Genomic DNA, 12,668 nt, shown 5'->3' with positions numbered 1-12,668 from the left:
GCATTGATGAGACCAGGTAATATCCCAGGATGCCTCATTCATAGCATTGATGGGACCAGATAATATCCCAGGATGCCTCCTTCATAGCATCGATTGGACCAGATAATATCCCAGGATGCCTCCTTCGTAGCATCGATGGGACCAGATAGCATTCCAGGATGCCTCCTTCGTAGCATCGATGGGATCAGATAATATCCCAGGATGCCTCCTTCGTAGCATCGATGGGACCAGATAATATCCCAGGATGCCTCCTTCGTAGCATCGATGGGACCAGATAATATCCCAGGATGCCTCCTTCGTAGCATCGATGGGACCAGATAATATCCCAGGATGCCTCCTTCGTAGCATCGATGGGACCAGATAATATCCCAGGATGCCTCCTTCGTAGCATCGATGGGACCAGATAATATCCCAGGATGCCTCCTTCATAGCATTGATGGGACCAGATAATATCCCAGGAAGCCTCTTTCGTAGCATCAATGGGACCAGATAATATCCCAGGATGCCTCCTTTGTAGCATTGATGGGACCAGATAATATCCCAGGATGCCTCCTTCGTAGCATTGATGGGACCAGATAATATCCCAGGATGCCTCCTTCATCGCATCGATGGGACCAGATATTATCCCAGGATGCCTCCTTCACAGCATCGATGGGACCAGATAATATCCCAGGATGCCTCCTTAATAGCATGAAACAAGGTATCAATACCACTAAAGCACTATTTAACTGCAACTACCAAACAGGCTTTATGCCAAGCAAATGGAGGACTGCAGCTGTTATCCTCTCTGCACAAGGGTGGGCCAGTCATAGACCCAGAAAACTACCAGTCCATAAGCCTGACTAGTCTCATATGTAAGGTTATGGAAAGAATAATCATAGATATGATAAACAGCAACATAGGAAGCCTTCAGGTATTGGATCAAACCTAGTTTGGTTATGTCAGTGGTAGGTCATGTCTAATCCATCTGGTGGACTTCTTGAAGAAGGTCATCCAAGCAATGGATGAGTACAAAATGGTGCATACCACCTACCCTCAACCTTGCCAAATCATGTGACACAATATCCCACTGAGGGATTGTAGACAACCTTACAAAATTAGGTATAAACTCCTATGTCACCTGCTGGACAGCTAGCTGGCTCACAGATAGGGCACAAGAAGTCAAGATAGGCGAGTTGACCTCCACAAAAAGGCCAGTCAATAGCGAGAACCCCCAGGGTTCAGTGCTGGGGCTCTTTCAGAAAGACAACCACCCTGGGAAATTACTGCATTGATAATACACCCCTAAAAGCTGACCAGGGGCTTGACAATGCATATAGACAGTAACTTGGCCTTTGACCATCACGTCTTTTGTAGTGAGAACTCTTTCAATACTGTACAACTTATAAACAAAGGTATGCTATATCTACATCCAGATATATCATTGCTCTAATGATGGTCAAGTACAGTGGAACTATCATCGAGTACAAAGCTCCCGTTTGGTATGTACCTTATCAGGCATATGCAATAACAGGACAGTACACAGAGATTCCTCACACAAAGAACATACGGCAAACAACATGCCCTAAGCAGACTACCTCAAAGCCTTACCCTTCTCCTCAGTCATTTACAGACTGCTGAAAGGTAATCTATGCCTGGCCTTCAAAGCATCTTCTTTATCCAGCCCTTATAGACCTATTGGACATCCTCAAACCAAATGGAATTAGAAACACCTGATTTAGGGGCCTAAATTTCATCTGCAACCTAAACAAGACATGTTGGAGGTACAGGTATGAGTCTCAGACACTACCCCCTTCTTTGGAACAGACTTCCATCCACATAAAGCATAGTTCCTCCCTGCATTTATTCAAACACAACTTTGAGCAGAGGATAGGAGAACCATAAATTTACACCTGGTCTGGCACTTATGTCTCAAGTTATAACCCAATAAAAGGAGGGGTACCAAAACCTGTCAAGTATATTTGGGAAGTATTGGTAGTCTTTAAAAGAGCCTTTAGGATTGTTAGCCTCCTATGAACCTGTGACTTTATAATCCCCACCTCGATCCCTTTGGATGTTGGGCCTGTTGTCACTATAGAAAGACTGGCAAAACCTAATGCACTTAAAGACGTGTCATTTTTAGCAAGTTTCTGTGATGGCTAAAAATGACTATGTTTATTGGACGGTCCATGCTTCAAAGTTGTTCATACATTGTTAATACAGGTAAGGTTACAAGATGCTGTTATTAAGGCTTTGGTTGTTAAGGTGTTTTAAGGCTGTGATGACACTGGGGCATAGGTTCTTGTGAACTGGGAAAGTCCAAATGGGACAGAGACCCTTTTGGGGCATGGGTTCTTGTGAACTGAGAAAGTCCAAGTGGGACAGAGACCCTTTTGGGGCATGGGTTCTTGTGAACTGGGGACAGAGACCCTTTTGGGGCATGGGTTCTTGTGAACTGGGAAAGTCCAAGTGGGACAGAGACCCTTTTGGGGCATGGGTTCTTGTGAACTGGGAAAGTCCAAGTGGGACAGAGACCCTTTTGGGGCATGGGGTCTCGTGAACTGGGAAAGTCAAAGTGGGACAGAGACCCTTTTTCAGTGGAGGCCCAGGCAAAAAAGCTCCAACATTAGAGTTAGAAGAATGTTTTTCCTTCTTTATTGTACTGAGGCATCTGCTTAGAATAGTTTAGTAAAGTCTTTGCATTGGGAAGAATTATTTTAATAACTTTATCTGTAATGTAATAATAAAAAACAGCCTAAACCTACTGTGTGAGAACCCCCCCCCCCCCCAGAAATATAAAGACATAGCAATCAAGAGTAACAACACGAAATACTCAGTATTTAGCACTTCTGCATTCTAATTCAAGGCTTCATTAGATATAAAGCAGAATACTGTCACATGATTTTAAACCACGTGTGACATCACATTCTACTCTACCACAACTCAAAAACAAAACACCCCGATTAATTACTTATAATGCATTAATGATAATCTAATTGTTCTTAAACAATTTTAATGTTCATTTAATCCAGGGAATCAAGATGCAAAAGAGCTCCTCCAATTTCAAGCAGAGTTTCAGAATACCCAACCTATTCTTTTTTTTAACACCCAGAAAGTCCAACACAAGGAATGAACCCTTTCTAAATGAATTGCACACTGTATAGTATTGTGAAAACTGCATTTGTTTTGTTTGGATTTCACAGTGTAAGGGTGTTCATACACTCTCAGAGTTTAATGCGAGTTTACCAATAAAAAATGAATTGCAACTACTGCATACAGCAACTAAATAACAAAAGACTTACAGTCAGTGCCTTTGAGTATCTATACATCTTATCATAACTCAGAGATAAACAGGGACTGTCCATGACATACTTGCTGAAGTTCTGGTGCTTATAAAATTGCTGAATCGATCTCCAGAGCTGTGGACGAGGGTAAGGAGGTCCACACAGCCTATATGGACCTCGCCAAGGCCTTTGACACCATCCCCCACTCTGAAATCACAGATAAACTTATTAAGCTGGACATAAACCCCTACGTCACTCGATGGGTTGCCAACTGGCTTACTGACAGAACCCAGAGTGTAAAAGTAGCCGACTCCAAATCCATCTCCAGACAAGTGGCAAGTGGAGTACCTCAGGGTTCAGTCCTGGGACCACTCCTGTTTGGTATCTACTTCTCTGAAGTACAGGCCAACATTAAGGGACTCTGGCTAACAAAGTTTGCAGATGACTGCAAACTGAGAGCCATTACTGAATCCCCAAATGATGTGGATATTCTACAAAAGGGCCTTACAGAAACAGATGCCTGGTGCCAGAGCCATGGGCTCAAGCTTAATGCCAAGAAATGTATAGTCACCCCCTTTGGAAAAAAACATGTACCCATGAACTACCACATAGGTGGCAGGACACACATCGAAAGTGTGATGAGAGACTTAGGGATACAAGTGGACAGTGATCTCACTTTCGATAACCACATCACAACAGTCAGGAAATCTTTCTATGTGGCACACCTCATCACTAAGGGCTTTTCATCCAGAAAAAAGGAGGTCATTGTCCCACTGTACTCATCCCTCATTAGACCCATTACAGAGTATAATGCCCCATTTGGTATGTACCTCACAAGACATCTGCAACAGCTGGAAAGGCCACAGAAATACCTCACTAAAAGAATCACAGGCCTAAAGCAGATGCCATATGCTGACTGTCTAAAATAACTCCAGCTATACTCTGTGGCATATCGTCTACTCAGAGGTGATCTCTGCTTGACATACAAGGCCATGTCAAACCCTGAGCTGTTGGACATGCTCCACTTAAAGAAATCCCAATCCCTCAGAGCAACACGCTCCAGTGATCTAAACCTTATCATCACAATGAACAAAACATGTTGGAGGGATAGGTTCCTGACCCAGAGACTCCCCATACTCTGGAATAGACTGCCCATTCATGTCAAGCAGAGCACCTCATTGGCCCTCTTCAAAAGGAACCTTGATGATTGGATGGGAGATGGGAAATTCACCCTGGGGATCATGTCAGTCACCCTGCTAGACAGGGTCCCAGAGAAGTAAATATTGTGGGAAAAAATTTCCAGGGAATTGTTATGGCTAGGCTTGTATAGACCTTAGGGCCGATAGCTTAGTACCAACCTATGAACCACATGACTTTTCAGTACTTGCTACTGGACTCTGGTGCTTACTTGCTACTGGACTATGGTGCTGTGTATCCTATACTATCAAATGATTTTGTTGCAGCCAACGTAACGCAACCCACTTTTTCCCTTAACATTACCATTCAACTAAAAGGAAACCGTCACTTACCAACTCAACTTCGGTGACAGTGATGGGCTGAGTTCGATATCTTGCACCTTTTTGCCGCCGTCTAGCATCGTTTAAATCTGCTGCTGGTTGTGGTTTAGGCTCTGGTTTTGCTAGTTTATTGAAAAGGGCTAACTTTTCACTCAAGCTTAGCCTGGAGTTTTCATCTTCCCGGACTGTAGTTTCCACCTGGTCTTCAGTGTTCATTGCCTCTTCAATGATTCGATTCTCAAGAGGAAAAGAATGCCGCTGCGCTCTGGGAAGGCTAGCAGAAAACAAAGATGAAAAGTATTACTAAATGCATACAATTAACCATTCAAGTCAGTAGGCTTAAGGCTGAGATGAAAAAAGATACACAAACAGTGATATGTCTAAGGTCAGAAACTCAAAACAACAAAAAGTCATACTCTTCCAGCCTAGTGTTATAAATGCTTCCTCTGTTGCAATTAACTGCAGCAAGTTTAGGTGGTAATGAATCGCAATGAATGTGACTAACAGTAAATACTTTGTTATAACTTTATCACCTCGGTTACCATTTTCTTTAAAATTACTTAAATGTTTAGTACCATTTTGCACATATTTACAAACTCACCAACAATAACAATTTACTTAACAGGCAACTACTGGCAAAAATCACCCAGAATTGCTCTTTGACAACTTTCACAAAATAATCTGCAATGCCCGCTCACGGATATATTGCTTACTATTTAAAGTAACAATGTTACTACTGTTTTTAATGTACATGTTTTCCATTGATTTTTATCACCGTAATGCATCGCTTAAGAATTAATTAAATTTACACTGATTCAAAACAGTAGCTTAATAATGATTCTAGCAGCAATATTTCGTGCTCCTGTACCACATACAAATAGGATGTTTTATTAACGGTGTGGCCCTCATTAAAATAGAAGACTGGAACTGATGCACACCATATTAAGATTACTACTGATGTTTTATACTCACTCATTCAGCAGTACCTGCCTTATCCCATTCGGGGCCACAGAGAGGCTAAAGCCTAGTCCATCCAGTGACGATTCACAAGGAAGAGCACTAGTGCTGGACAGGAAACCAGTCCGTCATGGGGCATAATAAACACACTCACTCAATGCATGCTAACCATGCACAATTCAGAGGATTGCCATTTCACCTAACAGTATGTCTTATGGGATTGTTGAACCTGGCAAAAATTCATGTAGACAAAGGAAGGCTACTGAGGATCCTTACATAAAGAGGCAGCAATGCTAACCGCTGAGCTATCCTATTACACTGTAATTGCAAAATAGTTTAATTATTAAGAGTTGTTTTCACCCTGACCTCCAGAGTAAATGGGTTACACTTGTTGGAAGTATCCTGACCAAAAATCATAAAATACATAAATATACAGCACAGCCTAGCTTTACACAGCCTACCATGTCATAACTGACTGATGGATCATTTCAGAAAAATGTACATATTCTCCATGAGGCTTTACAACCTTGAAGGAAGTTATATTAAGTAAAGGAGGTGAGGGTTTACCCTCTATTTCACCAAGAGCCACCAATTGGAAATAATTACACTCAAGCAAAAACTGAGGAGATAACAATACAGGTATAGCAACACACCTGAAAGCATTTTTAGTATCATCCTTTCATCTTGGCATACTCCGGTTATTCCTCAATACCCTATTTTCCCTTATCATTTCATGAAATAAAATCAGTCCCACACAAACGATGAAAAACAATAGCAGTCAGGAGTCCACACCACAATCCTTTAATTAAGCACTTTGGTTTCCTGTTAGAAACTTCATCAGAATACATGTTACATACAACCCCACCTTTAAATAGCCTTATAAAATGACATCACTTCCTTGTTATTATAAAACCATACTTCCAACATAATATATGTAAATATCAGTACTGTATTCACCTCTTTTAGGATTTATGGAATGTAGTATGATGGTCAGATGCAATATGTTTTATGTTGGAAGTATGGTTTTAAAATTTAAAATAACAAGGAAGTGATGTAATTTTATAAGGCTATTTAAAGGTGGGGTTGTATGTAACATGTATTCTGATAAAGTTTCTAACAGGAAACGAAAGCGCTTATTTAAAGGATTGTGGTGTGGACTCCTGACTCCTCATCATTCCATATGTGGCTGAATTATTCATAATGCATATAAATGCTCTCATTTAAAAATGTACTTAAAACTATAATTATTTTGCCCTGTAAGGTTTAGTAGGTACTGTTGCTCATCCTTTCACCATGTGGCCATGGCCAGAGTCAAAAGGGTCCACGACAAATCATTTCACTTAGTTTTAACCAAATTTCCCCTATATGTATTCACCAAAAGATAATTAACAAAAAAAGTATGTTTGCCATGGAGGCAACTTATTCACAACCACTTCATTTTCACTTGGAAAGGTTCAGAATAGTTTCTAATTTTACCAAAAAATGACAGGGAATACAAGCAGAGAAAAGTTGAAAAACTTTCAATATTCAACCTTCACATTTTTCATACCTTGCATTCTACTGGCTGTACAATCCTGCCAATCAGTATTTTGTTTCAGGAGTCCAATAAAGAGCAAGACTGCAGCAAATACTACCTGCATTATATTGGCAGTACAATCCTGCCAATCAACATCTTGTTTCAGAGGCATCCAATTAGGAATAGGACTATAGCAAACACGGTCTGCATTCCATTGGCAGTACAATCCTGCCAGTTGGCATCTTGTTTCAGAGGCATCCAATCAGGAGTAGGACTACATCAATCACTGCCTGCACTCATACCACTCATCCTTCATATGTGCCTGCTGTCTCTGTTGCCATATATTTGCAATTTCAAGAGAATGTCTTTTCTGTATAATTTACTGCTCTATGAAGTAGGAGAAACTTACTATGTCTACGTACCACTATGCTAATTCTGCATTTTCTTTAACTCCCCTCTAGGCACATAAAAGCATCAATGTTGTTACCCCCAGAATGCCATCTCCAGCTTCTCTTCAAACATTTCTCTTTTTCTCCCACACTGCTCTGTTGTACATCAGTTAAAGCAAAACTTAGCAAAATTATACTTCTTTTACTGTGTTTAGAAATGTTTTAGGTGAACAGTCTTTTAGGCTCATTATACATCTTAAGAAAGACGTTTTCTCGCTTGCCAAATATGCATTCAACACAGTTTAATGTGGGGAGATGCATCTTAAGTGTACAGGTATTGCAATGCACGTACCTTGTTAATGCATAGTGATAACAATCTGACAATATTCACACCAGAAATACTGGCTTTGATAATATCTGCCACAGACACTTAAAAACTGCTGACTATTCATGCAGATAACTACACTGCAGAAAATCAGTAACACACTTGGGGGTACACCCTCTTCAGGAGCAGGAAGGCAGCAATCTTGTGTACTCCATTGTAGTTTAGACTCGTCTTTCAGACTAATCTTCAGTGTTGTGAGCTCTTTAAATAATACATTTTTTAGGCCTTCTAATGTTCTTTTCTATTATTCCCCGTTAATTTTTATACCAGAATTTTAAATGCACTAAAGCATTTCTGCCCCCTTCCATTATGTGCTATAACTAGGTCTTGAGCTGCTTAGTGAAGGTATAACTCAGGCTCATTCTGGTAAAATGTACCTAGAGAATATTCATTTTTCTTTAATCACAGCATGCTTCACTTTCTTGAGGTATCTCACTGTCAAATCCCTCTCCCCAACGTTGCTGGTCTGCTTGACTTAGCTCATTCCCTATAAACGTATCCCACTAGTACTATCAGAAGTATGTCTGATGTCATCTTTACTTGCCCCTCATTTTTACTTTAATTTCAAGCAACCACCAATAATAAATACAGGCATACTTCTACAAACACACTGTGAGGCAGCTAGACACGTATAGACTCAAATACATCTATATCTACATCTATATATATATATATATATATATATATATATATATATACACACACACACACACACACACACACACACACACACACACACACACGTATACATATATAAAACATAGATCAACCTATATTCACTAGGGTACAGCACTTATCTCAGAACAATTATTTCAGGTTTTTCTTGCATAATATTATACTGCAACAGACACAAATTAAATTATACAATATGTACTTCATTGTGTACAACAGTTTTGGAGGAAAAGTACACCAATAACGCAGTACAGATTGTTTTGTGCAGAAACAGTATATACAGACAAAACTGCAATGAATCTAAGCCTTCACAAATGGAGTTACATAATCACAAATATTAACAGTAAAATAAGGCATAGAAACAGGCAAATCAGGAGCTAAATATGCTACACAGATATGAAAAGTAGGAACATCTGAGACAGGCTTGTGGTTATGGCCGGAAGAAGAACACTGGAATTACAGATTAAAATTGGTACAGAAAGTACCATTTATTTTGAGGTGAAAGAAACTAGAGGAGTGAAGAGTTTGTGATGAAGAATTGGTAGAAATCAAGACACTTAAAGTAATGGTTCCAGTAGTAAAGCATTTCTATTAAGAAACATTATGTAGGTGGTCTTTAAATTTGGTATGAAATGTGCTGTAGGAGGTTAAATTCTTGAAGGTTGAAGTACTGACTTTCATCATTTTAGGCCTAAAACGTGAAAACCAGTGATTTGCACACAGTTTAGTTTGTAATGGTTGTCGTAGTGTATGATGCAAGACGGACACACACTGTTTATGTGCTTGTACTTTATAAAACTTTCATTTTCTCACATTGGTATCAAAGGAAGGGAAAGATCACACACTTATTTTAAGCTTAACTTTGACATAAGTTGCAGAGGAATTTGTCTACAACTGGATGACCTAGCACAGACACAGAGAAATTTGCAGTCAGGAGCTCAGGGTGCTATAAGCAAGACAGAGCAGTGTGAAACTGTTTCCCATTGTCTTTATTGCAGAGAGAAAGAGAACTTAAACTGATTCACAGCTGCTTCTAATGTAGCCATGCCTTTCACAGCAAAACAGAACAATTACATCAGTCAATGGTTCAAAGGCAGTGTCCCTTCTTTTGACAAATTTACATAAGCAGTATCACAGTATTGAAATGCTAAGCGTTAAACTTTAAATGCTTGTTGTTTATACTACTTTATATTTTAAGATGACTTGAATGCAGTATGAAAGATGTCTGTGACATTTAGAGAAAAGTCAGAAAATAGTTTTTCTTTTAAATAATTCTTGTAAAGTATCAGCACATTTACCAAAGTGTAAGAGGAGGGGCTGTCCAATTCATCTTGGACTACAAAAGGATGCTTTGACTAAAGGCCTACAATTTAGCAACTGTTTTTGTTGCAGCTGTACAATTCCTTACTATACTGTAAACAAGCCATGAGATGCACAAATGAAGGCCAATCAAGAAATAAAAGCAGCAGTCCTGTTTCAGAAGGTATACAAGATGACCGTGACTGACATTACTTCCATTATATGTCAATGGAAATGGAATACACCACTACTTCCTTATGTCTAGCCTTACTCATATAAAAGAGACGTGACATGGATTACGAGAAAGAGAAAGACTTAAAGAAAAGCAAGATCACATTCAGATGTTAAGCCCCACTGGTAGCCTTTTTGTGGAAAACACAATAAAATTCTATAAAAAGCAGTCAGAATGATTTTGAGATGTTAAAATAACCAGGAAACAGAGACAGTCAAAAAAGACTTTTTAGTTCTAAGGCAGTTTTCCTTTGAGTGGACAGTTTTCTGAATGTTTCAAAGCAAGAGGTAGGAATATTTAAAGTAATAGCGTAAAAAACACTATTCGCATTAAAAGTCATGTTTTTGTGAGATAACAATGCATGATGCATGCTTGATGAGGTAAGTGAAAAATAAAACTACATATTTTATTTGACATAAATTGAAGAATGTTTAGATTTTTATTTTAAGCTGAAGCTATTAAGGAGATGTGGTGGTATTCCTATTTCAAAGGCACATCTGGTATTAAAAGAGATCCATCCATTCAATGAAACTGAATAGTTTTCTAGTCCAGAAATCACTGGGTGAAAATTTTAATGATCAATGTCATTTCTGTCTTCTTTTCATGGACCACTATATCTATTTTTTCTTGCATCTATTTTTTAAACTGTGCAAATGAATTACTGTGCCAGGGCTAGCCAACTGGGAGTGTAAACCTTGGCTCGAGATGATTGTCACTGTTGAAGCGACACCCCAACCCCATGAAAAAATGTTAAAAAGGGGTCGAGGATGGATGGACGGATGGTAAAAGGAGATGCCATGTGATATAAACTTCATCATTCTCTGTAATGCTTTGTGGTTCAGGTTTCCAATGCTTCTCAGTTACTTCTATACTGTATTGTTTGCAAAATCCCCAGTGCAACTGCCTTGTCACATTACTGTGCCTTTCAGTATATAAACCCTCAGCCATGCATGCATCACACCCAGTAGCAAGACCTACAACCAGTTTCAGAATCTACATTTATTTGTTTCTCTAATGTCTTCAATGAACTTTGTTCACAAACGTGTATGCAGTCCACTATCCTGGGCTGTCATTACAAATCTTTCATCTTCTGGTTTCAGCTCACCTCTCCTTGACCATTCTTGCATCAAATCCTGGCTGATGTGAGGTTGCTCCCCTGCATGTCCCATGTTTCCCCCTTTTCATCCAATCTTTTTCCTTCTATTCTTTCTTTTGTTTAATTTCCACTCCTGATGGACACTGATATGCTTCTGCTAAACTACAGAGAGGTCATCTTAGACTTCTCCTCATGTTGCAAAACTTTGACTATGTTTAGATCTGATGAGGTCAGCAGATATGTATGCAGCCCCAACATTGCAGATCTAGACACAGTGTCGATGAGGCCTATATCTCCTTTAGAACAAGGGATACATAATCTTGGTATACACTGGTTTTTATGTATCATTTGATAAGCATGAAGCATTTTTCCCATCCAACTTATCCAATTCCATTTGAGGCCAAATACCCCAAATCTGTAAGCTAGAACAAGAAAAACAAATGGCTTTACAACTTGAACTTTATTCCCTGATGTCCAAGAGGTTCTCCATAACAGTTTTAAGTCTACCGAGGTGTTCCTTACTGAGTTTTATTCTCATTTGCTCATGTCTTATTGCTGACCCTTAACCTATTCACAGATATTTATACACACCTTCCTGCTCAGGTTCCATTACATCCCGTTCCTGTCTCAGGTTGATATTTTCCTGGTGCTACAGCTTTCCTGATTTACATATTGCTTTTCACATTTATCAACACCAAATGTCATTTTTATATCATCTGAAAAAGTTTTAACTATTTATAGTTGTGTTTTCAACTCCTCATCTGAAGAACAATACAACTTTAAATCATTCAGAAAAAGTATATCAGAAGACTTTAAACAAATCCAGGTTAAAAAAAATGCACATATCCAGTTACTTTAAGCCGATTTCATGTTTCACTGTGTTTTTATTTTTCTTATATTGTTGATTTTTAGTATTAAATAGTTTTAGCACTCTCCGTGGTAGACCACCTTTGCTTTGTTTCTGCTGTTAAGCCTTTAAACAAGGTTGGTTTCTAGTAGCCAAATTTTAACTATAGCCTAACCTTTTAAATGAACTTAATGGGTTAAGGGCAAGACAAAAGAGCACTTGTGATACAGAATCGCCAAGAAATATTGTCCTCTGAATTGTTATCCTTGGGGTAATAATTTGCCCTTTGTCATGGCTCAGTTACAAATTGGTTTGCCACAGTTTTGTAGTCATTGTCATGTAACTGATCAGTGTTGGGTCTGTCCTCTACATCTGTAAACACTCCTTTATCCATGAATGTAGGATGCTGTCAAATGACTTATTTGTAATCTATCAATGCCATACTTGGATTACTGTCTAGGTGCTGTTGCTTCCATATATCTGAGGGAAGGGACC

At 39.1% G+C, this 12,668-nt stretch overlaps 1 protein-coding gene across 1 annotated transcript in view; it reads right to left on the bottom strand.

Annotated features, from left to right (window-relative positions):
• The window catches only part of LOC122788066 (supervillin-like), a 1,698,127-nt gene that overhangs the window by 848,947 nt on the left and 836,512 nt on the right, over positions 1–12,668 (bottom strand). Inside the window, exon 8 of the mRNA XM_044054988.1 lies at positions 4,793–5,054. Coding sequence (XP_043910923.1) covers positions 4,793–5,054 — 262 coding nt within the window. The remainder of the gene's footprint in view (positions 1–4,792; positions 5,055–12,668) is intronic.

Source organism: Protopterus annectens, chromosome 13.part0 (genome assembly GCF_019279795.1).
Source record: "Protopterus annectens isolate FY-2018-M chromosome 13.part0, PAN1.0, whole genome shotgun sequence".
In the NCBI taxonomy this organism is placed as follows: domain Eukaryota; kingdom Metazoa; phylum Chordata; order Ceratodontiformes; family Protopteridae; genus Protopterus; species Protopterus annectens.
Note: the sequence above shows the minus strand (reverse complement) of the source record. Positions and strands in the feature narration are given on the sequence as shown.